The sequence below is a fragment of the Nyctereutes procyonoides genome, unplaced genomic scaffold, assembly GCF_905146905.1.
Source record: "Nyctereutes procyonoides isolate TBG_1078 unplaced genomic scaffold, NYPRO_anot_genome, whole genome shotgun sequence".
In the NCBI taxonomy this organism is placed as follows: domain Eukaryota; kingdom Metazoa; phylum Chordata; class Mammalia; order Carnivora; family Canidae; genus Nyctereutes; species Nyctereutes procyonoides.
In genome coordinates, this window is record NW_026575045.1 from 203902 (window position 1) to 231613 (window position 27712).

At 39.7% G+C, this 27712-nt stretch overlaps 1 protein-coding gene across 1 annotated transcript in view; it reads left to right on the plus strand.

Moving 5' to 3' along the window:
• Nucleotides 1-811: 811 nt before the first annotated feature.
• ENPP1 (ectonucleotide pyrophosphatase/phosphodiesterase 1) overlaps nt 812-27712 on the plus strand; it is a 73557-nt gene continuing 46656 nt past the window's right edge. Inside the window, exon 1 of the mRNA XM_055324660.1 lies at nt 812-1022. Coding sequence (XP_055180635.1) covers nt 939-1022 — 84 coding nt within the window. The 5' untranslated portion in view covers nt 812-938. The remainder of the gene's footprint in view (nt 1023-27712) is intronic.

Genomic DNA, 27712 nt, shown 5'->3' on the forward strand with positions numbered 1-27712 from the left:
AGATGATGTTAAAATGTTCAGTATTGCTAACCAAGTGCCAGGATCCACCTCAGGAGGAGGCAGCATGGACACTTTGAAGCCTTCAACACAGAAAGTCGAAAGGAACTAACAAGTATATTAAGGCAAGATCGGCTAGAAAACCCCAGAAACCACATAAAACCGTGGAAAACTAAGTATCCCTTATATGTGAGTGCTTTTGTCACACCAGGTGTCTTAAATTAAGGTGGGTAATTCATCTCTCAGAGGAGAGTGGTAGTGGGGGGCAGGGCTTTGAAGGCCTTCCCACTTGCTTCCCCGCAGGAGAAAAAAGCAGGTGGCCTTACCCCCCCGCGGGTCCGCGCGCACCTGGAAACACGCGCGGCCCCACTGCTCTCGCTGGCCACGGGGAGGCAGCGCCGGCCCCGGCCCGGCCCGGCCCGGCCCGGCCGCATCCTTCTCCTCCTCCCGCTCTATTTTGGGGCCCCGAGAGCTCCTGCCCTCTGCAGACCACACTCTGCGATTCCAGGGCGGCTGCGCCGAGTGTTCGGAAGGTGCCCGGGCGCGGGGAGGAGAAGGCTCTGGGGGAAGTTAAAGACTCGCCCACGTGCAGGACCTAAAATAGCCGACGCGCAGAGCGCCCGCAATCAGACAGGAAGCCAAATAACCCGGGGCGTTGAGTCGCTTTCCCTTCCCAGTAGCGCCGGGCGGCTGGAGCCGAGCCAAGGTCCGGCGGCGAGGGGCGGGCGCGGCGGGGCGGGCGGGGCGGGGCCGCCGCGGAGCCTATTAAAGGCGCGGCGGGCGGGCGGGCGGGCCGGAGCGCGGGGGCCACGATGGAGCGCGGCGGCCAGGCGGGCCGCGGCTCCCGGGAGGGCCCGGCGGGGGACGGCCCCGAGCCGAGCTGCGCTCGAGCCGCCGCGGCGCCGGGAGATGGGCAGGCGGCCGCGTCCTTGCTGGCCCCCATGGACCTGGGGGAGGAGCCGCTGGAGAAGGCGGCCCGCGCCCGCCCGGCCAAGGACCCCAACACCTATAAGGTGCTCTCGCTGGTAGGTCCGCGGCCGGCCCGGCGCCCGGGAGGCCGGGGAGGGCGGGCGGGGAGGGCGGCGTCCGGCTCCTGCCCGGTCCGGCTCCTGCCCCGTCTCCACGCGCTCGCCCGCGGCCGCTGTTCGGGCCCCTTGCCCGGTGCCCTCTACTCCCGGGCGCCGCGGAGGCTTCGGAGGGCCCGGCTGGGAAATGAGGCCGTTAGAACTGCGCTGTTGGTGACTACCACTCGTCCCCCAAGGGCGAATGAAGTTGCTTTTGGGGAAAATTAACCAGCCAGCCGGAGGATTGCTGCTCTTAGGAAGGACCAACATTTTTTTTTTTTTGTTTCCCCTTTTCAGCCTCTTTTTAGGCGACCCTGGCTGTAGTATTGAGGACTTTCTTTGCATTAACCTATTTCACTGGAAAAGATTTAATGGAGTTCCCTAAGTTTTACGGGGAGCTTTAGGAAATGCGTTTTCTTTTGGCTCTGCTTAGGAATTTCCGTGCAGCTGTTCAGAAATCCCATCAATATTCATGTTATGCGAATGTGAAGAAGCGCGTGCGATTCTTTGTCCACTCTTTTTACCGTAGGTTACATGCTTTTTGTTGCTGACAAAAGTAGTCATTATTCCTCTGCTATTTTGTTGTGACAGTGGCAAGACCCACAGCCAATTTTATGAAATGTGGGGGATTTTCATTCCTAGGGTAGAAAGTGGTTGGCTGAGAGTCAGAGCCTGGGTTCTTGGTTGAGTTAGTGATTGCTGAGTCCTTGTATAACTCTCCCAAACCTCAGTTCCTTGTTTGTTAAAATGAGGACGTTACTTTCATTGCCCATTGCATAGGATTATTATGAGGATCCAATGGGAACAATGTTTGTGGGGAAGTAAACTGAAAATTACAAGGAGACATTATTTTTATTGCATTAGGTGGAAGTAACATACATCACTTATTATGATTGAACAATGTTGTGTAGAGAATACGTTTCCTGATATTTGAAACCTACCTCTTCTCATAAGCATTTCCATTTTCACTATATTTTAGGTTTCATGGAGCTGTTACAATACTTTGAGGAACCAACATTCCTAAAGAGATGGTGTCGTATGCTTAGTCAACCTAAGCCTAAATTTCAGAGAGTCACTAACCACACAGTGTATCTCAACACATATTTTTGCATCAGGGTGAGAACTTACTTTTGGTCTTTTGAGTCTCCTTTTAGGTTTCTGTTAATGGGAGACCTTTGCTTTTATAACGATCACTTAAATTCTTTAGTATCTGTACTTTCAGGTTTAGCACACTCCTAGCTATTCCATAATTGTACATTTGAATCTGTGTGTAACTAATGTTAAATCACTTCTAAATGCCTGTAGTCTTAGAAGGTTGCTAAATTGCCAATTACTATATCTGTTTTTAAGTTTTTCCCACTGTTTACGTTCAGGTATGAGCAAAGGTCTACCTCTGAAACTTGCATTTCAGTCTCTGACACCTGCAGTCACTGGTCAGACAGCATTCCACTGTGCTCTGATGATGCAGCTGTGGATACTGGACATGAAAGTGTCTTAGGTCTCACTTTCACAAGTAGTACAGTCATGAATATTTCTTTTCCCGTTAGGTGGGGTCTTTGCTGTAACATGAATTGGCTAAGAATTCTTATCTCACATTTTTGATGAAACACTGTGGGACATTAACTATACACCCAAACTCATTGCTGTATTTTTGAAATGTTAATAACTCCAGTGAATGTGAAAACTTTTACCCATTCTTTTTCTTCCCTACTTCAATAGCCTGCTTTCCTCTACAACTGTTCCCGCTTTCCCAAATGATGCACTTACAAAGGGAAAAGTCTCCTGAAGGAATTTGACAATTGACATTAAAGAGTTCTGGGATAAGTCTTCTAGAAAGGAGCTGCAATTACAGGATTCCTTTTTTCAAGTTGGTCATCAACACCTTTTTTTGTAAAGCTGAAGGAATGTGTTGACTAATTGTATCCTGTGTTGGGATTACTGGAAGCCAACCACTGACCTAGTCGTGGGGCACACAGTCTTTACCTAGCAGGATAATTGCAGTTGCTTTCCAGAGAGATAATCAGTGGCAACTCTTGCATTTTTGAAGACATTTCCGATAAGTTTAAATGCTGTAGTAATGGGAGAATGGATGAAGGAAAGAACCCACTCTATCCTTGCTTCTCTTTAGTGTGGTGTCTGAGTCCAGGGAAAGAATTGCAGGTTCTGGTGCCTTTTGGCCCTGGGCCCTGGAAATGCCAATGCCTAAGCACTGAGCTAGGCTGCAGAAAACTCAGAGGGCAAATAGGAGAATTACTCTGTATGTGCTCTAGATGATATGTTAAATACTGGATGTCTTTCCTTAGTTCCAAAATAAATTCTGAGCTGAAATTTTGACTTCCACTGAGGTTAGACTTGAAGAGTTATTAAAAAAAAAAAATCCTTGTTCCCTGGTATCATTTGAAAGGGCAGAGAATTTTCAACCACAATGCAGTACATTTTTCCATTCACCAGTGAGTCGTTCTGCAGTGTTATTTTGTTTGTGACGTCCTGCTGTGCTTATGAATAGATATACCTGTGTATGTGTAAAGGGCTTTATGTGTAGGTGGTGGTGGCTAAAGACTACTTTCACCTTTCAGTGAAAGAATTCTTTGTAAGTGGCAGAGGTTGCCCTCATTTATCAGAAGTTTGAGTATGAAAGCTATTAATTTGATAAGATTTTCTCCTTTTTTTTTTAGATTTTCTCCTTTTTTTTTTTTTTTTACAACACATTGTCTTATCTCTAAAATACATCATGGAGAACATTCAAGATAATTCTCTGCCTTTTTTTTTTTTAAGATTTTATTTACTTAGAGAGCCTGAGCAGGGAGAGGTGCAGAAGGAGAGGGGAAGAGAGAATCTCAAGCAGATTCTACTGAGCGTAGAGCCTGATATGGGGCTTACTCTAACAATCCTGAGATCAGTACCTGAACCAAAATCAAGAGTCAGACACTTAATTGGCTGAGCCACTAGGTGCCCCTGGTTCTCTGCCCTTAATCAGATTTGGAATCAACATTGTTCTTTGATTTGTAAAATTTAATATCCATCCAGCCATAGTTTAGCATATTTCAAAATGACCAGAGCATCTTAGAGGCCAAAGAAGTCTCCTGTTTATGCCTTTTGGTATTTGTTTCACATGTGATAAAATGAATCAAACATTTCTAGGAGGCAAGTAAGATGATTGTGTTTACCACTGGTTCTCAGATGGTGCCTGACAGTGTCAGCTTCTGGTTGAATGAATGAATGCACTGCATTTTTACTTAGACCAGGTGACACTTTGCTTTGGAAAATGGGTAGATGAGAAGCTGCATATACAACCACAGGCCCATATGACCAGTTGAAAGTCAGGAATCTAAATATAGATGCACCAATAGATAAGGCACTTGGGTAGAAATTCAGGGTAAGATCAAAAGTAGGATACCATTCCATTAGGGCATTGCAGATGGAAGAGGTAGTGAATAAGCCATAAACAAAAGTTTCCAGCCAAGGCCATCATGCTTTAGGACAGGCCAAACAAGGCCTCTGTGATCACTTGGATTCAGAATCAGGATCTAACCACTGGCCATCCTCTCAGGTATGAATGACCTAGTGAGGTCGCATCTGGCATGCACAGGTTAGGTCATCCTGCAGGTACAAATGAGAGTCTCCTTTACTTGTGTCAAGGCCTCTTCTGTTTTTGTGACTTTGTGGCATTCAGTCTTCATGGCTTTTGTGGGCTGTTTTCTCCAGCATTGCTTTCAGTTCTTTCTGGTTTGAGTCTTAGGCATTCTGGTCACTCTCTCACCATTGATACTCAGCGGTTTCTGCTCCATGGATACTGACATCTTTTCAACATTTTATTTTTCCCTTGCATTCTGCTTGTTCAGTTAACTCTGGACACTTGGTTTTGCTGTCCCCTGCCTCTGTTACATCCTATTCATGATTCTGAAGAGAATCCCTAATGGCCATGTTGAGGGACCTTATGCATTCTGTGTAATAAAGAACTGAGGACCATTGATCATTTAGAATATTCAAAGAAATTTTTATCTATCATCTTCTCTTCCTCCAGCTAGTTTTTTTCTCAGATACAAACATTAAAGGTAAATGAGAGTAGTTATGTACTCAGATTGAGTTTGATAAATTTAATGGCAAAATATCCCTGTGATTTCTAACTCATATCAAATGTATTTCATCTGTATTATGGGTTTTTGGACAAGTTAGAGAATATAATTGTGATTCATAATTTTTATTTGGTAGAGGGAGAGGCGTTTCATGTTTCAAATGATTTAGGAAGATGTAAGCTTTTGGAATACAACTTGTGATTAGAGATCTATCTTTGGTTAAAATAAACATGCCTTTATCAGCTATGAAATATTCCCAAACAACAGGGAGTAAATAAGGGACCTCTTAGCAAATGAGTTCAAGGCAGAAATTACTCTTTTAAGCTTGACTCCTATATAGCAAGAATTGATATTCAGAAAACTGAGTCAAATAAAAGCCCCCTTTGGCATCAAATAAAATCTGTTATATATTTACCATGGAAATAAAGTATAATAATATATTTAAAATCACTTTTCAAAAGAGTGACCAGGATGTTCAGCTATTAACTAGACCACTCTATTTACTGTGTATTTTAGTTATCTGAGGTTTTATGGTAAGAATTCATATAATATCTGTAATAATCTTTTATTCATTTTTACAGTTTTTTTGAAAAAATATTATTTATTTATTTTAGAGGAAGGAAAGGGGCAGAGACAGAGGGAGAGAATCTCAAGCCGACTCCCACTGAGTAGAGTGCCTGACTCAGGGCTTGATCTCAGGACACTGAGATTATGACTTGAGATGAAACCAAGAGTCGGATGCTTAACTGACTGAGCCACCCAGGTGACCCTCACTTTTAATTTTTATTTTATTTTAATTTTTAAAAATTTTATTTATTTTTTTTGTCAGGGAGGGGGGAGAGAGAGAGAGAGAGGGAGAGGGAGAGAGAGAGAGAGAATCGTAAGCAGGCTCCATGCCCAGGATGATGCCCATTGCAGGGCTCGATTTCAGAACCCTGAGATCATAACCTAAGCCAAAATCAAGAGTGGGACACTTAACTGACTGAGCCACCCAGGCACCCTTACTTTTAGTTTTTAGAATATGATCTGGTGGAAGTGTAGGTGATAAAAGTTTGGATGATTATCATTCACAAAGCACTTTGCAGTCTTAGAAAGCATTTTCTCACATATTCTTAACTGATCCTCAACACATCAGCAATTCTGAAGCAGGAAAGTATGGTGACTATCAATCCCAGTTTACAGATTAGGAAACAGGCACACAGGGGCACACTCAGGTTTCTCAAACTGCAGCATGCTTAGGAAAACAGCCAGAAACTATTAAGGAAAACATTATTGGGCTCCAGTCCTAGAGGTTATGGTGTAGAAGGCTTGAAATTGTTAGGACTAGGGATGCCTGGGTGGCTCAGTGGTTGAGCATCTGGCTTTGGCTCAGGGCGTGATCCTGGGGTCCCAGGATTGAGTCACACATTGGGCTTCCTGCAGGGAGACTGCTTCTCCCTCTGCCTGTGTCTCTGCCTCTCTCTCTGTGTCTCTCATGAATAAATAAATAAAATCTTAAAAAAAAAAGGAATTGTTACAGACTACACATTTGTGTCCTTTTCAAATTCACATGGTGAAATCAACTCTACAGTGTGATAATATTTGGAAGTGGGGCTTCTGGGAGGTAACAAGACTTAGATGAGGTTATGAGAGTGCAGCTGTGGGGATCAGATCAGTGGCCTTACAAGAAGGGGAAGAGAGAGGAGAGCTAAGTGGTCTCCTCCCTTCCTTTCCCCCATGCCCTCTCTAACACACACAGAAAAGGTTCTGTGGAGACATAATGAAAGAGCAGCCAGGAAGAAGAGTCTTTACCGGGATGTAGTTTGGCCAGCATCTTGATCTTTGACTTGCCAGGCTCTAGTACTGTAAGAATTTCTGCGGTGTAAGCTACCCAGTCTATGATATTTTGTCACAGTAGTTTGGGAAGACTAAGATAGGAATGGACCCAAAGAATCTGCATCATATTAGGTACCTCAAGTAATTCTGACATAGTTGGTTCATTTACTCTACTTCTAGAAAGAGTGGGTTAAATTTATAGGCAAAAGTCATACCATTTGGAAGTAGAAAACTTTGATAACCAAAAGGACTTTTAACTATGGATTTTTATTCTGAATTATTGGTGAATGGCATCCTATTTGTTTGCCTTTTTATCAGAGTGATGTCAGTAATCACATGTTACTCTGAGCTTCCAATGTATACAATTTTGGGGAAAATGATTTTCATCTTCTTTAATTTGAATTTCCTTCTTAATGCATTTTTAAATGTACTAGAATAGGAAAATAGAGAGTCATGATAGAAAGTCATTTTGGAGGGAGTGAATTTTCACAAGCATATCTCATGTGGATGGATCATTTTCTCACCATGTCTTAGGTCTTTACATAGATTTGGGTGGCAAACATTCTATCACAGGTGTGATTTGATATCCTTTAAAGAGCATTCTATTTTGGTTTTCAGGAAATCTTTCAGAGAAAGTACCTTGTTCCTAAAGCTGATTTCTTTTCCTTGAAAAGCTTTGTGCCATTAGCAAGCATCTGGGGCCTATGGTCTGTCATGGAGAGACAGACATGGAAGGGACTTAAGCAGTTTTTATGGTGCTGTCGTGCAGCAAAATAAATAAAACTTTCATTATGATGTTTTTCCAAATAGTCGCCTGTTGCTCCGGATTACCTTTATTTTGAATAAATTTTCACATAAGCAAAAGACAACACAGGTAGAATGAAGTTTCAAAAGCCAAAATATTTCAGGCAGCAGCTCTCAAAGTGTGGTGTGTGGGTCCCTGGGGTATCCGTCCCTAAGTTAAGCCTTCCTGAGGACTACGAGTTCCAAATGATTTTAACAGTAGCGTGCGGTCATTTGCCCTTTTAACTGTGCTGACATTTACACTGATGACATTAAAGCAATGGCAGGTACCTCTGTGGTCGCCTTAGCAGAAATAAAGGCAATGAGTGGCCCCAGTAATACAGGTAGTCATGTACTTGGGATCACGACAAAAAGAAGTCAGTTTCACTTAAAAGAGTATACTAGATAAAGCAGTAAAAATGTCCTCAAGGAAGCATATTTTTATTAAATATCAACCCTAAATTACCTATCTCTTTAATAGGTGTGAAATTGGAGGTACGCATGCCGCATATCTGCTGCATACTGGAGTGCTGTGGTTTTCTGGAGGGAAAACTGTGTTGTGAGTTGAACTAGCTGTGTTTTTTTTTTCCCCCCATGGAACATTTTTATTGGAAGGAACAACTGACACACATAATATAAATGTCATAGATTTTAGATTAGATTTTCATATTTTAGATTAGATTTTAATATTTGGCACACATTTTCTCAAAATGCATAATGTTAGCTTGTCACTTCAAGGACAACAAATTAAGATACCTGTTTCCTATGATAAAATCCAATCTTTTCAGCAAAAATCAGAATTTTGGAGAACTTTGTAGCTGCCATTGTATGATTGATAGCATCTCAATTTTTAAAGACTTTCTTCAGGGGTGCCTGGGTGGCTCTGTCAGGTATCTGCCTTGGGCTCAGGTCATAATCCCAGGGTTCTGGGATCAAGCCCCACATCAGGCTTCCTGCTCACCGAGGAGCCTACTTCTCCCTCTCCCTTTGCAGTTCCCCCTGCTTGTGTTCTCTCGCTCTCTTTCTCAACTAACTAAATAAAATCTTAAAAAAAAAAAAAAACCCAACAACTTTTCTTTAGAAATTGGTGGAAATAGTAAGGAGTGTGATTTTTTTCGCATGGGGTAAAACAACGTGTCAACATTTGGAAGAACCGTGTAACTCAGTAAATCAGTATTTTGGGGTCAATGGATGATTTACAAAACTATGAATGAGTGTAAGTTTCATTCAAAGTACAGGATAGACCAATGGATTTTAATGTAGCAGTATGAAAAATGTATTGTTTCAAGTTGCATGTTGCATTTTGCCTTTAAGAAATTACCATTTGTAGAATTTTGGAATCGTTTTAAAGAATGCCCACAATTGTCTGAAAAGTCCTCTGTAAGAGTATAAAGGAATTCTGAGACCAAAAGCTTTAAGAATATCTGCTTTAAAGAAAGGTATACATTCAATACTATTTTAAGGAGAGGAGATTTAGACATATCTCTTAGTTACAACTAGAAGCTAGTTACAACTTACTGTATCTTCATATAACATCCTTTCTAGACTTCTAAATACATCCATTACCTCTTTTGTTCTCTGCCACAGCTCTGCCATTATCTCTGTGTTAGGGACAAAAAATCATGGCTCAGAAATTTGGGGGACTCGGGATCCCTGGGTGGCGCAGCGGTTTGGCGCCTGCCTATGGCCCAGGGCACAATCCTGGAGACCTGGGATCGAATCCCACGTCGGGCTCCCCGTGCATGGAGCCTGCTTGTCCCTCTGCCTGTGTCTCTGCCTTTCTCTCTCTGTGACTATCATAAATAAATAAAAATTAAAAAAAAAAAAAGAAATTTGGGGACTCTAAGAATTTCTAATACTTTTCTTAATCCTATCCCTGTAGCTTATTGACAAACAGTTTTCAAGTCAGACAGACTGGGTTTGTTTGTTTATTTATTTATTTATTTAATTTTTCAGACTGGGTTTAAATCCTGGAACTGTTATTAGCTGTTTGAATGCTGGCAAATAATTTTACTGAATATCAGCTTCCACAACAATAAAATAGAGATGATCAAATCATACTGGCTGGTGTAAGAATTATATTAGGCAATGTATACAAAGTGGGACACAAAATGTGCCCTGAATAAGCGCTCATTTTTCTTGTGCTTCCTGACATGCTTTGGTGTGATTGAATTTTTTATTTTTCCTTATTCAGAAGACCTTTATATCCTTGCTACCCAAAGCACAGTCTGCAGGCTAGGCTAGTGGCATCACCTCCTCGGTTCCTGTGCAGAATGCAGCACCTTGGGCCCCACTCCAGACCTCCCAAACCAGAATCTGCATCTTCGCAGATCACCAGGGGTTTGTGTACACATTAAAGCTTGAGGAGTGGCACTCCTAAGGATGTTGAAGTGGGTGGTACAGGAGGCATTTCAACCCGAATATCTCGGGCTGGGGGTCATTGACCTTTGGGCTTCCACAGACTTCATACATGATGTTATGGTTAAGAATAAAATTACTAAGTGTTCCTTAATGATCTCAGCTGTGTTGGCTTTGGGTTGATGTGGTGCTACCGCTTGTTGCATTTGGCCTCATTCTTTCCTGGGACCTCGGTGCATTGATGAAGGTAGCCCTTGCCCTTGTGTGGACAGGACATGAAGTAAAGTCTTTCTTACCTCCCTTCACATGTACAGTCACTGTCTCTCAGGAGCCAACCTGTGCTCATTTGTTTCTTGTACTTTAACTGCCTTTTCCTGCCTCTGCCCTGGCTTGTCCTTTAATTGCTCTTTATTACTCTCGGCTGTGCCAATCTTCTGCGATTGCTGGGATCTGATAACATTCGGATGTTCTTTTCAATTCAGACACCCACCTATCAGAATATCAAGCTGATTTCACTTTTACGTTGCACCACCAAATAGAACTCTTCAGAGTTTCCATGGCCAGCACCTTCTCAACAATCAACAATATACCCCATGCAACACCAAAACAAAGAGATCTTGGACCTGGGTTTTTTCAGGTGGCACTGAATCAAATTAAATGTCCTTGGCATAGAGTTTATTCCATGATACTTCATCATCCAAACACATTGGTTTCTTATAGAGTGCCACCCAGCATCACTTTGATTAGAATCTTCTGTGCCTAGGAAGCAGGTGAATGAAGTGTATTCAGGTGGGAAGGGTGTGGTTCGCATCATGAATACTGTGTTTGTCTTGACTCTGAATTAACAAAAGAGAAGTAGGAAACCGTACTTGTACACTAAAGTACCTTACAGCTCAAAGGAAGTAAAGGTGAGGAGTGGTGATGTATGAAAGTATTGCTACATTTGTCATCTCTTGGAAACTTTTAAAGGAAAAGAGAACGTTGAGTTTTCTGGGATGATTCAAGCAAATTTTAAGAGATGGGCATGTGAAGTCACAGCAATTAATTGCTGTGTGACCTTTGAACACGTATGTGCTTTGCTTCTCTGACTTTCAGTTTCTTTAACCACGTTATAGGAGGTTTGGGTTAGGTGACTCTCTTGTGCATTCAAATCTTTGTATAGTATAGAGAGCTCAGAGTATTTTCACCTTGTTAGAAACATACCATGTATTACAGAAAGTTCAGAAAATGTGGGGAAATATAAGGAAGAGAATAAAGATTGCATTCCCCTTATCTGCTATTTATAGGGTTTTGTTTTTGTTTCTGTTTTCTACCTCAGGACTTTTCTGTGTATGTATCACTTTTTTAACAAAAATAGAATTATACTACAGATACCGCTCCATTTCCTTTTTAAATTATGTTCCATTGAGATTTTGTTATTGCTAGACAGCTTTATAACCTTTCAGGAATAGGGTTTCGAGACTTTTATTTTATGGGGTTAAATCATGGGGTAATCTTTGAAAGCGTCTCTGCTCATACCTCAGACGTAGTCCCCAAGAATTCAAAAATTAAGAACACATTTTTTGTTTGGTTTTGTTTTATTCATTCCTCAGCTTCACCTCCACTGCTCAGATCTCTTTCTTACTGTTACTAGTTTTCCTGAATATACCATAACATACAAGGGGAAATGCATACCCCTAAGTGCAATCTTTTTGCCTGTTTCTCATTGCCTGAGTAACAATGTTACCGATGGGGACTGGGCGTGAATCGCTTCACCCGTTCATAGCAGCCCCGAAGGTCCGTGACGCATACGTGTGGCCGTTGAGCGGTCAGTGTTCGCCAGGCTCTTCGAGTGGAGCCTTGCTTGTGCTAAGAGCTGTGAAGTGTTTGATGGACTTGTACGTGCCTTTATGGAGGGGATGGACTCTGTGTCAGACTTCTGTGAAGCGCTTTTCCGCCTTTGATCGGCCCGATTGGGTGACCTAACAGGGATCACACCTGATGGCTGGGAAGTCAGGTCTGGCACCCAAATGGAGGTGGGACACTGGGTCCCTTCTGTAATATGGGATATGTGGATGTTGTATGCCTCACGTGGGTTTAGATGTTCGAAGGACTCGGGTCAGTATCCCCTCCTGTACTCCCGGTGTTGTGCCAGTGGAGGCAGCCCAGGTCTTGATATCCCTGTTCACAGTGCCCCAGCTCTGCTGGAACATACCTTCCATTATAGTCAGCTCAGGCCTATATACACTTGTTTTGACTATTTCTGTTTTCTAACCCAAGAATGATTCTTTTTTTTTCCTTTTAAACCTCTTTTTCTTACCTGACATGAGGCACTCCCTGGGATCCAACTCCGTTTCTCCTCTCACAGGAAACATTCCTTAGCTGCTCTTTGGCACCATCTCCCCTGTCCCTGAAGCACTCAGTTGCTATTTTATCTTGCCTCTGTTAATCATATAGAGGCCATAGAACTTAGTAGTTAAGGGCCAAACTGCTGGCATTGGAAATCATCTTTGTCCAGAACTGTTGTGTGCCCTTGGGCAAATCCCTTCACTTCTCTTGTGCCTTAGTTTCCTCACCTGTAAAATGGGGAGAAAAATAGTAGCTAGCTACCTCATAGGTCTAGAGATTAAATGAATTAATGATGGTTGATTGTTATTGTTAGGGTGGGTAGCTTAACTCTTTCAAGTCCCTGCTGTGTAAGCAGTCTCAAGTCCCTGCTGTGTAAGCAGTCTCATGCAAGAATCAGGGCTAAATGTGGCTAGGAGAAGGGAAAGACTTCCTCCCTGTTCTCAAGGTCCACCCCCGTAGCACCAGTTATCAAAGAATCTGTATGATTATCTCCCATTGCAGCAGTGATAAGAATTGCCTGGGAACCTTACCCAGGGCTGTGAGGGAGAGTCCTGAGGGGGAGGTGGCACCTTCACAGAGGTTGACGGTGTCCTGGGGGCAGTGACCTGGGAGCAGAAGAGGCTTCCGAGGAGGTGGCTGCATGTACAAAGGCCCCCTGAGATAGTGGGGAGCACGGTCTATCCCAGAATTGGGAGGAAACCAGGTGGCTGGTAAGCAGAGGTTGTGTGATGAGTGACATGGCTGGGAAGGAGGCCTGGGGCCAGGTCCACGCAGGGCGTTGCAAACTGGAAATCACTGTTTGTTTTTGTTTCTATTTTCATTCTTAGTGACAAAATCTGATTTACATTTTGGAAAGATCAGTAGTGGTAGTGATGAGGGGAGCAGAGGCAAGCTGAGGGCAAAGCATATGTTGACACCTCCCAAACCCCCCTCCCCCAGGTGGGATCTGTGTAAGTTCCTCAGGCACTCCTGGCTGCCTGAAAACTAAGGGAAGGAAAGAAAGAAATGCTTAACTAATAGAGATCACAGTCCTGCAAGACAGAAGTCTCCCTCAGTTTACAAAATGTCTTAGTGATTTACAAGAAAAAGGATCTTTATCAATACCCTAACTAACCCAGAAAGAATCTTTCAACTGTCTTCATATTAACACCTTGCAAGAAGGAAAAACAGCCTTAAGTTGACAATGGCATGTGAAAATCCTTTTGAAACCTCCCTTTGCCTTGCATCCCCCAACTCCCAAGATTATAATCACAACCCCTCACAAGCCCTTGGCAGCAGCTCTTCCTGCCCATGGGTCCTGTCCCCACGCTTTCATAAAATCGCCTTTTTGCACCAAAGACTTCTCGAGAATTAGCTCATTGGCTCCAGACCTTACCCCACCAACCAACTCACCTACATTCCAAAACCACATCAGTAGGAACATGGGTGAAGGAAGAGCCTGCTTTTTTACCTGGCTGTTTCAGAACTATTTTCTCTTTTCCTCTAGATTGTAAGTTCTGCATGTCTCCCATTTAAATTAAAATTTCTGTTACGTAAGGTTAAATAAAAAGGAATCCAGTTCGTTGTTGCAGGAGCCACTTTTGGAGTTCTCCACAGCTAAGTGCTAGTCACTACCATACTGGGCAATAGAAGCTGTTAGAACATGAGCATCTTAAAAACTTCTGTTGCTAGTAGTTCTTGAAGGTCGTGGTATCATAGGGTTTTTGTTGTTGTTGTTTTTACTTTTATAGTTCTTCCAGGAAGTAATAATGAACATGTACCTAAAACAAATGTTCTTTGTTCAAGAAACATTTGTTAGAACAAAAGAAATTGTTCAAAAGGGTTACTTTGTAAATGTTCTTCCAAATGTAATTTTAAGATTTTTTAATCCAACTGAATGAGTATAATTAAGTTGGTTTCAGCCATTCAGCAAATCTGCACGTTAAAAGGTGACACATTTCTAAAATTATGTTGCCTCCTAAATTATAAACCCAGGTATCCTTTACCCGTTTTTAAGTTCTGTCTTTTAAGTTTCTTTTTTTAATTTTTTTAATTTTTTAATTTTTATTTACTTATGATAGACACACAGAGAGAGAGAGGCAGAGACACAGGCAGAGGGAGAAGCAGGCTCCATGCACCGGGAGCCCGACGTGGGATTCGATCCCGGGTCTCCAGGATCGCGCCTGGGCCAAAGGCAGGCGCCAAACTGCTGCGCCACCCAGGGATCCCTGTCTTTTAAGTTTCTACTGTAATTGTGATTGAGTCACCACTGCATTATCTTGCATTATTAACCAGTGCATTATCTTGCATTATCTTGCATTATCCTGTTCCCTGTCCTTGGGAAGAATTGCCAGGAATCCCCTGGATAAATTGTCTTTTTGTTGTCTATTCCCTTCACTCCTGCCGCCATCTTTTAAGAATAAATATAAGTTGCTGTAGTCATTATGCTGCAAAAATTATTTGGGGTGCGAGGGGAAACAAATCACATATAGTTAACTGAGCACAATGCCCTTTCTCCCTTTTGTTTTTATCTCAGACCTTTCATCTGTGAAGGCAAGATACCTGTCTAGGCAAGAAAAACTATTTTGGATAAAATCCATAGTTCCTTACCCTTTTTGTCCATTTGTCCTCAGCCTTAGGGGAGAAAGGGCTGTCCTGTTCTGTAAATGAACTACTTTTCCTCCCTTTTCTAGCTCGTGAACTTGACTTAAAACATTTTTTTCTAAAATCAGTTAATAATACTTTTCATTTAATGACTCATCTTTCTTGATCATAGCTTCAAAAGAAACAAACTGTTTTCAGAATTATTTTGGCAGTGTTTTTTTTTTTCTTCTTCTTCTTGAAATCCAACTGAAGCAAGACTTAATTAAAATATATGTATGTTTTGTATCTAGGAGATAGAGAATTAAAAACAAACAAATCCCCAAAATGGAAAGTTCTTTGCCTATATTCAGTTTAGTTTAGATTATACCTTTAGGTTATGCCTTGAGCGGTCTGTGTGTGTGTGTGTGTGTGTGTGTGAGTGTGTGTGTGTGTGTGTGTGTGTGTGTATAGCGTGCATTGAGAGAGAAATTCCAAGCTCTTTTGGCCAGGGTCCAATCAGAAAAACAAAGGCCATACTTGGTAATCTCATCCAGAGAATTTAGTATGAGAAACAGGTTGCAAAAGTATTTGAAGAACTGAAATCCAAATGGGACGGTGTGGCAATGAGGCAGCTCCAGGAAAGGTAACAGGAGGAACCTGCTACCACCCTGAGGGCAGGAGGGGCAAAGGGGAAAGAATGGTGAAACCGGAGCTGAGATGATTAACATCTTATGCTAGAATGATGCATTTGTCACAATATCATCAATATGATGAACCCATATTCATACAGCCTCATTAACTAAAGTACATGCTTTGTTTGTATTTCCTTATCTTTCCTCTGCTGTCCTTTTTTGTTTGTTCCCATATTCCATCCAGGAACACCACATTACATTTAGTTGTCACATCTCTGTGACAAGACTATTCTTGTTTTTGATGATCTTGACAGTTTTCAGCAGTACTAGTCATGTATTTTGTGGAATGTCTTGCAACTGGGATTTGCCTACATTTTTCTCATGAGTAGAGCGGGAATGTTCACTTTTGGGAGATGGAGCCCTGAGGTAGTGTTTTCCAGTGTTCTTCACTCTTTGAGATACTCTGTACTTTTCCATCCTGTACTCTGAAATCCCAGCCAACACTTTTATTAGAGTATGTTCTGTCTTGAGGGTAGAGTATCTACAGAAGTTAATTGGAATTCTGTATGGGAGATTTGTCTCTTCTTCCCCATATATTGCTTATTTACTCAGTCATTTGTTTCAGTTTGTACTTACTGATGTTTATTTTATACTTTGGGCTATAACCCCAAAATGTGTTATTGTATTTTTACACAAATTATTGTAGCTTTGACAATTGGGAGTTGGCACCTCTGTCCCTTTGACCTCCTCCATCTTTGTGTGGTGCATGTGTTTGTGTTTAACACTTCCTTATTTTCTGGTACTACAAAATGTTTCAGGCTTTCAAGCTCATCTTGTCCTATTCCCCTCCCCCCACCAAGTGTTTACTAATATTGTTTTCTTTACGGATTAATACAGTTTTTCTAAATTAAATTATAGTTGGCTTTTAAAGAAAATTGAATATAGTTGACAACAAAAATTGCTTTACTTTCAAAGTATTGAGGGCTGACCATGTGAAATGTAATTGGATCATAATTTTTTTATTGAGGTATAATTGACATATAACTGTATATTAGTTTTGGGTAGACAACATAATGATTCAATATACATATATATTGTAAAGTGATCACTACAGTAAGTTTAGTTAACATCCATCATCACAGTTATAATTTTTTTGTCTTGTGTTGAGAACTTTTAAGATTTAGCATGTTTCAAATATACGAGTATTTTTTTTAAAGATTTTACTTATTTATTCATGAGACAGAGAGAGGCAGAGACACAGGCAGAGGAAGAAGTAGGCTCCCCGCAAGGAGCCCAATGTAGGACTTGACCCCAGGACCCCAGGATCACAACCTGAGCCAAAGGCAGGTGCTCAACCACTGAGCCACCCAGGCATCCCTACAATAGAGTATTTTTAATTATAGTTACCATGCTGTACATTAATTACATCTCTATAACTTGCTTATTTTATAACTGAAAGTTTGTACCTTTTGGCACTCCCCCCATCATTGTGTGTGTGTTTGGTATTTAGTGCTTCCTTTACTTTCTCGTATAAGACAAGATGTTTCAGACTTTCAGCCTCATCTTGTCCTATTTTTCCCCTAAATGTTTACTAATATTCTTGATACTCATAACCAAAAGTCTACACTTGAAAATTAGGAGTGGACTTACATAAATACTTGTGCCTAAATTCTCTGTGCCCATACCAAAGGAAGCAACATACACATCACATCACTAACATGCTTATGTCCCTATGTGAAGTAATTTTTCAGGCATTTCCCTTCCTTCAATGAAGTGATGAGGAACAAATTTTACCTCTGAAAGAAGCTGGCCATTGGGCACTTTAAGCAGAGTTAACTCATTCCTCCATTGATAATTTTATCTTGGGAATGATGTAGGCTTAAAATCTGGGAGGAAGGAAAGTGTGTTCTCTCCTATGCTCAGAGAGCCATACTGGTTGGTATTACCAGCTTGGTAAATTCCTCTCTGTTCAGTATCTGGTTGTCAGTTGTATAGATTCAAAACCCTCTCATGGTATTTGATGGGTCAGGAATTTGGGGAAAGTGTGGTAGGGCAGATGTGGTTCAGGTCTGTCATGTGGTTATAGTCAGATGGTGTCTGGAGTTGTAACAGCAGGGGATGGAGCATCTAGATGCTGGCCGGGCATCTTCCTCCCACTTCATATAGTTTCGGGACCTCCTCATGTGGTCTGATCTATGCATAGGATAGCTTGGGCTTACGGCACAATAGCCTCAGAGTAGACAGCTTACATGGGGCTGAAGACTTTAAGAGTAAGCATTTCAGTGATGGATTTACATAATTTCAAAAGAATTGATCAGTATTTTATACTGTTTGGGTTTACCATAATGCATTATATTTATTCAGTTGCTTATTATCAGAAATTTAGGTTTTTTGCACATTTTTGCTATTACAAAAATTGCTACAATAAATATCTCTGTGCATAGCATAATGCATTTATGTGAAAATTTCTCTGCAAATTATTAAATTTGGAATTGCAGGAGTGGAGATTATGTACATTTTGAATTTACATAAATTAATCTAAATAACTTTTTAGAAAGGTGGATTAATCTAAATAACCTTTTAGAAAGGAACATATACTATGAAGGCAGTGCAAAAGTGTCTGTTTCACCTGATATACTTGCCAATACTTGCAATTATTAATCTTTTTAATAATTGTTAATCTCATTAGCTGAAAAAGGACTCTGATTTATAGTTCTTTGATTTTTAATGGAGGCAAATATGTTTTTATTAGCTGTTTTACTTCTTTGCATAGAATAGTTTATTATTTTTATTACTTTATTCTTTTCTACTTGATTTTTATGTGCTCATTATTATGGATGTTTACCTGTCATACGTTGAAAAAAATTTTTTTTTAAGATTTTATTTATTTATTTGAGAGAGAGAACAGGAGATGGGCAGAGGGAGAGGGAGAGAATCTCCTGCAGACTCCTCACTGAGTGCAAAGCCTGATGTGGGGCTCAATCCCACAATCCTGAGATCATGATCTGAGCTGAAACCAAGAGTTGGACACTTAACCTACTGAGCCACCCAGGTGCTCCTTTTGAAATGTTTTATCCTAGTTTCTCCCACCCCATCTTTCTAGTGGCTGATGTTCTTTTTCTTTGGCATTACAGGCATTCCTTATTTTTATGGATCAAATATATTAATGTCTTCATTCTAATTTTTGGATTTTTGTGCCATCTTTATAATGGTGTTTATCACCCTAAAATTATAAAAATATTTGCTCATATTTTTCTTCCAGTGGTTTCATGTTAAATCTTTAAATATTTATTCCATCTCATTTTACTTTGAAACTTTTTCTTTATTTTTTAGAGAGAGGCTACAGTTAAGTGGGATGGGGGAGGAGCAGAGGGAGAGAGAGAGAAAATCTTAAGCTGGCTCCATACCTAGTGCAGAGCCGACCTTATGACCTGAGTCTGAGTTCATGACCTGAGCTGAAAAAGAGTCTGAGGACTCTTAACCAATTGAGCCACCAAGTACTCCCCATCATTTTATTTTGTTAAAAGTCAAGAGATAGAAATCCAGTTTGTTAAACACTTTCCTCAAGATCTTATTTCGATAGATTACTTTTCTTAAGAGACTGGAGTCAGAAGATTACATAAAGGAAAACCACAAAAATCTTCTGTGATCATTTGTGGGTATTATGCATTTGTAGATATAAGTAGAAACTTTAGTGGCAGAAGGCTGTATCTGAGTTAACCTCCAGCCTTTTTAAGAGTGATCCTGTTTCATGTTGAGGTATTTTCTGTTATTGATCTTATTTATTGTTTATATCTCAAGATTAAAGGAGAGCATACAGGTCATGGGGTGAAGGCTGCCATCAAAGCTAAATCTACTGAAACCATTACTTTATACCACCAACTGGCTGCTTTACTCCTTGACCTTTAACTTCAGAGAGAAATGGTCTGTGAAAGCAATTGATGAGATCTGAGAAAAGTGATTACTCACTCAGCCAGAAGTTACAAAGACTGGATATTTTTCCCTATGAAGGGCTTGGTACTTTTTGAAACAAAAATAAACAAGTTATTCTTTTTATTATATCTATATGAGATGATAGATGTTAACCAAACCTAATCATTTCACAGTATATATCAATCAAACCATCATGTTGTATGCCTTAAACTTATAGTGATGTCAATTATTTCTTGTTAAAACTGGAAAATAAATAAATGAACATAATAGAGAAAAGAATTGCTGTCCTAGATGATTCAATTCTCTGGAGGCTTTGCAGCATTCCAGGAAAAATTTTGACTATGAAGGATATGGCTCAGGTGAGTTGCCCTGCCCACTTGTACTTCTGATTCACCTGAGGAAGTAAGTCTCCAGGGCTGATGTTTCAGTTCTTTTCATAGCAGACCTAATAGTTATTCCACTATACTATTTTTAGCTAATAGTCTTTTTTTTTTTCTTTTTCAAGTTTTTAAGTTCCAGTTAGTTACCATACAGTGTAATATTAGTTTCAGGAGTAGAATTTAGTGATGCATCACTTAACATACAACATCCAGTACTCATTCCAAGTGCCCCCCTTAATACTCATCACCCATCTAGCCCATCCTCCTGCCCACCTTCCCTTCATCAACCCTCATTTCATTCTCTATAGGTAAAAGTCTTGCTTGGTTTGCCTCTTTCTTTTTTTCCCCCTTATGTTCACCTTTTTGTTTCTTAAATTCCACATATGAGTGAAATGATATGTCTTTCTCTGACCGACCTATTTCACTTAACATAATATTCTCCATCTTCATCCACTTTCTAACAAATCGCAAGATTTCATTTTTTTGTATGGCTGAGTAATAGCCCGTGTGTGTGTGTGTGTGTGTATGTATGTGTATGTGTGTGTATACACCACAACATCTTTATCCATTCATTGGTCGGTGGACATTTGGGCTTTTCCCATAATTTGGCTATTATTGATAATGCTGCTGTCAACATTGGGGTGCATGAGTCCCTTTGAATCACTATTTTTATATCCTTTGGGTAAATACCTAGTAGTGCAATTGCTCAATCTTAGGGTAGTTCTATTTTTAACTTATTGAGAAACCTCCATACTGTTTTCCAGAGTCAGCCAAGAATCTTAATACATGTTCATATTTGAGGTAATATTCCTTAAGAGAGAAGGGTGGAGGAGATGGGGTCAGGAGTAATCCAAATAAAAGTAGGATCAGTTGTCAGAAGTTGATTCGTAGATATTTTAGATTTATCAGGGACCATAGAAAATATTCAGTCCAATGTGGGAACTACAGATGATGTGGCTTCTGTATCACAAAGCTCGAAGTATAATACACATCCTTCTTTGGATATAATGGCATGAGAGTTGTTGATCTTTTTGTGATTAGGGCCATGATTTTGCCATACTTATATTTTTAACTGAAAATGGTTAGGATTTAATCATTTCCTTGCAGTTTATGGCAAAGTAGTAACATTGTTTCTATTTTTAAAGCCAGCCTTTTAATTTGATATTTTATTTTAACTTGTCCTAAAAAGATTATTTTTCAGTTATCATTACCAGCTTTTATTGGCTGTAGATAGGAGCTTTTTTGGATACTTTTCTTTAAATGCTTGTTTAACTAGGATAAGTCTTTGAAAATCAGGGAATTGATGAAATGACTATTTGCTTAAATATCAAAGGTGCCAAAAAAAAACCCCAAAACATTTTCTGAACCACTAATTCTAGTTTGGGGAAGAATCTCGTAGTTTTATCAGCCCAAGAGACTAGTTCAACCAAATATGAAATGTGTTTATTCAAAATAATTATTTTGAACTGCATGTTCTTTTATAAGCATCTCCTAACAGATTCATGTGAGATTGAAGGCATTGCTGCTTTTCTCTGTCTTTCATACCTGAATGTTTCAAAATATCTATTTGCTGTTTTCTTTCTTTCTCACTTAGGAAAGGGTTAAATGGGTTAAATGTCCAGAGGTCCAGAGTAACACATAGTAGCATTTGAGAGAGCCAGTATTTAAAATAATAATAATTTAAGGATTTCTATTTTATGTCTTACTAGACTGTTCTACCTCCTTCTGACATTATTTCTCTTCTGTTTTTTTTTTTTTTAAGATATGAGAAAAGGAACTAAATATTCCAAAGAAGAGTGTATGGTTTTCTTTTTTTTTTTAATGATTTATTTTTATTTTTATTTTTTTTAATAAATTTATTTTTTATTGGTGTTCAATTTACCAACACACAGAGTAACACCCAGTGCTCATCCCGTCAAGTGCCCCCCTCAGTGCCCGTCACCCAGTCACCCCCACCCCCCGCCCTCCTCCCCTTCCATCACCCCTAGTTCGTTTCCCAGAGTTAGGAGTCTTTATGTTCTGTCTCCCTTTCTGATATTTCCCACTCATTTCTTCTCCCTTCCCTTATATTCCCTCTCACTATTATTCATATTCCCCAAATGAATGAGAACATACACTGTTTGTCCTTCTCCGATTGACTTACTTCACTCAGCATAATACCCTCCAGTTCCATCCACGTTGAAGCAAATGGTGGGTATTTGTCGTTTCTAATGGCTGAGGAATATTCCATTGTATACATAGACCACATCTTCTTTATCCATCATCTGTCGATGGACACCGAGGCTCCTTCCACAGTTTGGCTATTGTGGACATTGCTGCTAGAAACATCGGGGTGCAGGTGTCCCGGCATTTCACTGCATCTGTACCTTGGGGTAAATCCCCAGCAGTGCAATTGCTGGGTCGTAGGGCAGGTCTATTTTTAACTCTTTGAGGAACCTCCACACAGTTTTCCAGAGTGGCTGCACCAGTTCACATTCCCACCAACCGTGCAAGAGGGTTCCCCTTTCTCCACATCCTCTCCACATTTGCGGTTTCCTGCCTTGTTAATTTTCCCCATTCTCACTGGTGTGAGGTGGGATCTCATTGTGGTTTTGATTTGTATTTCCCTGATGGCAAGTGATGCAGAGCATTTTCTCATGTGCATGTTGGGCATGTCCATGTCTTCCTCTGTGAGATTTCTGTTCATGTCTTTTGCCCATTTCATGATTGGAGTGTTTGTTTCTCCTGTCTTAATATTTCTTATTTTATTTATTTATTTTTTAAACTTTATTTATTTATTCATTAGAGACACACAGAGGGGGAGGGGGCAGACACACAGGCAGAAGGAGAAGCAGGCTCCATGCAGGGAGCCTGACATGGGACTCGATCCTGGGACTCAATCCCAGGTCTCCAGGATCATGCCCTGGGCTGAAGGCTGAGCCACCCAGGCTGCCCAGTATTTCTTATTTTAAAACCAATATTTACCCTTTTATGTTTGTGGAAAGTGACGAACTAGTATTCATGTAACAGAGAATTTTTTTATCCACAGTGCTAGGTATCTCTGTGAGGGACAGTGCTATGGCTTGTGAGGTTAGCTTGCTTGTAATAGAGAGGTCCTAGAAATACTTTAGCAGCTGGGTTGAGCAGGTAATAATAAGTAGTGCCTCATGCACAGATCTTTGCAGATCCAAAGGAACCACTATAGTGTTCCCCCTCTGTTATGTTGTCATTAGTTTTCTGATTGGTCCTTCTAGTTACTCTTAGAAGCAGTGATTTGGTAGCAAATGGCCTTGTCCATTAAGACCCTGGGTTTGGTTTGTTTGTTTTGGTTTTACTGTCTCTGTGTGTGTGTGTGTCTCAATAAATTGCTAGTTATTGCCTAAAAGCTCATAAAATGAGGGGCGCTTGGGTGGCCCAGTTGGTTAAGTGTCTGCCTTTGGCTCAGGTCATGATCCCAGGGTCTTGGGAACAAACCCTATGTCAAGCTCCCTGCTCAGTGGGCAGTCTTCTTCTCCCTTTCCCTTTGCCCCTGCCCCTCCTCACTCTCTTTCTATTCCAAATAAATAAATGAAATCTTAAAAAAAAAAAAAACTTGAAAATGACTAATTTCTCGTTTGTTTTAGAACGTGATCCTCCTTCTGTCATTGCAGTCTTTAACCTATTCTAGTCAGAAGATAATAAATATTCCTATAATGATTTGTGACTCTTGAGACTTGTTATTGAGGTAATAAAAAATACCTCTATTTCAGTAAATTACGTTATAACTAGCATAAGTATGAGCACAAAGGACATTCTACTTAAGACAGCAGGGCAGCCTGGGTGGCTCAGCACTTTAGCGTTGCCTGCAGCCCAGGGCCTGATCCTAGAGACCCAGGATGGAGTCCCACGCAGGCTGTGTCTCTCTCTGCCTGTGTCTCTGCCTCTCTTTCTCTCTGCGTGTCTCATGAATAAATAAGTAAAATCTTAAACAAAAAAAAAAAAAAAAGAAAAAAAAAGAAAGAAAAAGCATACTAGATGTTCCCTGATACAGTACAGGCAGGCATTAATATTTCTTGAACAGAATTTGATGAGCTTGACCATAGAAAAGAGAGAAATATAAGAGGTATATTTCTGGAGGCTATCATAAATCAGAAATAATATTTTGAAGTCAAAACTTCATTCTGTAAAGAAATTTTGCATGCTTACATATCTTATATGCTGTGAATTGTGATATAAATGTATTATATACATAGTAGGTTGTATGAAGTTGGAACACTCTGTAAGACCTAGCTCTATTGTATAATTATGGTGTATTTCCCATAAATAAAGATATATGTAAGTTGATCTCACTTTATGTACCTCAAGTTATAAAGGTGTTCTCAAACTTGAAGTTTCTCTAATGTTTTTGACAGAAGCAAATATAAATCATTTTTGGAAGAAAACACTTTCATCCCAGGCTTCATAGAATCCTGAAAATTCTTAACATCAATGAACAGAATGCAGTTAAAAACCACCAGGCACCCAAAGGAAAATAGCACCATGAGCGAAACCAGGAGAACTATCACACAACAGAAGCACATAATAACATCGGATGGTATTGCTATCAGACATAGATAGTAAAATTCTTGACTATTTTTGAAGAAAATGTAGAAGAAATAATAATGGGAAAAAGGGTAATTTTTTGTGATCTTTCTTTTTGTGATGTTAGATGATGTCTTCTGAACTATCTTCCAGCTTACCAATTCTGTTTTTCACTGTCTTTTCTGATGTGAAGCCTTATCACTGAATTTTGTTCATTTTTTATTTCTAGAAATTTTATTTGGTTCTTTAAAGACTTTCTAGGGCCACTTTTTGTAGTTTAATGTTTTCCTGCTAATATCTGTTTTTCCTTTTATTTTGGATACTATGTGAAGAGATGACAGTTTTCTAGAACTGAAGAAAGATACCAATCCTCAGATTTAAGTAGCTCATTGAATCTTATGCAGAATAAATATGAGAAATATATCAACACATGATAGAATAACATTGCAAAATGCAAACATAAAAATGAAAATTTTTAAAGGTATTGAGAAAAAGACATGTTTCCTTCCAAAGTGCAACAGACAGCTGAATTCTCAATAGCAATGATTAAAAGCATAAGAGAATGTAGTGATATCTTCACTGTGCTGAAAGAAGATAATTGTTGCCAGTTATTTTGGCAACATAATATATTATGGCAACATATATTTAGGTATATATTTAGGTATATACCTAAAAGAAATAGCTATCAAGAATGAGAACAAAATAAAGACATATACACACTAACAAATAGAGAATCTGCTATCAGGAAAATTCTAAGAAATACACTTTAGGCAGAAGGAAATAGATTTCAGAAAATTCCATATGAAAGGTTCAAAAGAAAGTGTGTTAAAATGCATAAAGTCATAAATATTTGGGTAAATCTAAATGAACTTGTAATATAACAACAATGCCTTAAGGAGTTTGAAAATTAGAATAAAAGTAATATACCTAAGTAGCCATATCAATAACTTAGGAAAAACCAAACAAAACAGAAAATTAAATGTAGGCTATGGAAGGAAATTAAAAATAAGACCAGAAATCAATAAAATAAAAAACATGTAAACATGTAGAAGATGGGTAAAGCAAAAAGTAACTTCTTTAAAAAGGAATATTACTTCTGGTGAGCAATTAAGCCAAAAAGTAAAAAATGACAGAAGGACCACAAATACAGATCTACAGACACTGAAGAAATAACAAAGGGCTATTATAAATCACTTTATACCAATATATTTGAAAATGTAGATGAAGTGAACAAGTCCAAGAATAAAAACAATTTACCAAACTGACTCAAGAAAAATTAGGAAATGTAAGTAGTTCTATAACCCACAAAGAAATTGAACCAGAAATCAATAAACTTATACAGATCTTTCTAGGCCCAGAGAGCTTCACCAGTAAGTTCTACTAAACCTCCAAGGAAAAACTAACTCTGATCTTATACATCTTTACTGCTCATTTAAATTTTTATAATATTGGCATACTTTCACTTGATCTTTTTGTCATTGGTGTTCTGGAATTTTACAATGATGTCAATAAGTTTGAGCCTTCTTTGATTTATTATCCTGGATACTTGATAGAATCTTTGATTTGAAGATTTATGTATATCCTCTTGACCCACTGAGAAAACCAACTAGGTGTTATTATGTATTTTTCTTTCCCTCTCCCTTTATTTCTGTTGTGTTGATCTTACACTTTTTGTTTATCTCATTGTAGGCTTACCTCAGATGTATGGTGAATCATGGCTGTTCACTAATATTTAAGAATGTGGGATTAGGAGGGTTGTTGGGTGGCTCAGTCAGTTAAGCATCCCACTTGATTTTGCTTATTCAGTGTTTGGTATCTCCTTCCCTTTTTTCACTTGATCATTTATATAAATTGCTTTACATAAAATGTCACTGCCGTTTGGGAGAATCTCCAATTAAGTCAGACATAACTAAAATGATACTGAGTGTAGAAGAGGACAAGCAAAAGTTAGAACCATTTTTTTGAAAAGTTCTAAATCCATGCAAGCGGTTGTTCTAACGTGCACTTTGAACTCTGTAATACTTAAAAGTTCTTCAAGAATATGACATTTTCTTTGGTGTCCCTTCGGATCTCCTATGAAAGTTTCTGAGGATCTAACCTTCATCTTCTAGGAAAAAAAAAAATTTCCCTGAAGACTTAGCACTGTGTAGAACTGAGTTCTTACAAAGTTCTCTTCCGAAAACATGTAGCTCTGGTCAGAGGTCAGAGGACTGATAGGCAGTGTGATCAGCCAACTTATCTTCACATCACATGGGCATTTATATTCCATCTGTCACAGTTGAATACCAAATCCAGCCATCTACCATTTCCTTAAAAAATGTTTTTCATGTATATTTATTGTAGGCATTTATATAAAGCAGATACCAAGACACTTGAACTGATCGACTTTGTCAAATCAGATGAAGAAAAGGGGAAGTTTATGGTTTTCCCTCAAATTATGGTTAATGGAGTCACAGTTTGATTTTCAGTTCAACAATTATTTTTGAATGCCTACTGTGTGCTAGGCGCCATGCTAGACATGGAGATTATAGAAATGCATCAATTACCCCTTCCTGGAATTTACAGTCTAGTCAGAGACAGATTAGTCTCATGGTGCATAGTGAGGGCTGTAGTGCTTGGGGGTGAGGAAGACAGAGGAGGACAGAGCATCTGCTGAGAATCAAGGAGAGATGGATCAGCCCAAGCTCTCATTTCACACTTGAACTCATACCAGAGCCTTCCACATGTTGCCAAAGGCTTTTTCTAGAATTTGAAAATCCAGTCATGTCACTTCCATATTTAAACACCCCAATGGCTCCTCACTGACTGCCCCCAGGACCACAGCCCCCCCTTCAGTCACTATTGTGTATCCCTTCTGCTCCATGGCTTTACAACCTGACTGCCTGAGTTCAGATCTTTTCCATGTGACTTGTCAGCTCTCCACAGCTGTTTCCTTAAACTGAGTTAATGTCAATAATCTGTCTCATTATTGTAAAGATTAAATGATTTGGTATAAAACTCAGAAAAGTGCCTAGCACATAGTTCTGGAGAAGTACACTTTTTAGGTCATTACTTTCTGTCTCCCAGGCTGGTGCTATCTTCTGTACCTCTCTGGCTTTGCACGAGGTATCAATTGCAAGTCACTGCCATGTGATTTAATTCTTAGGCTGCTACTCACCACTTCCTGTCTTTATCATCAACAGATTCTAGTTGTCAGCCTGATTAGATGGTAATCTAAGAGATTAGGGATTTCACCACAATTTTTT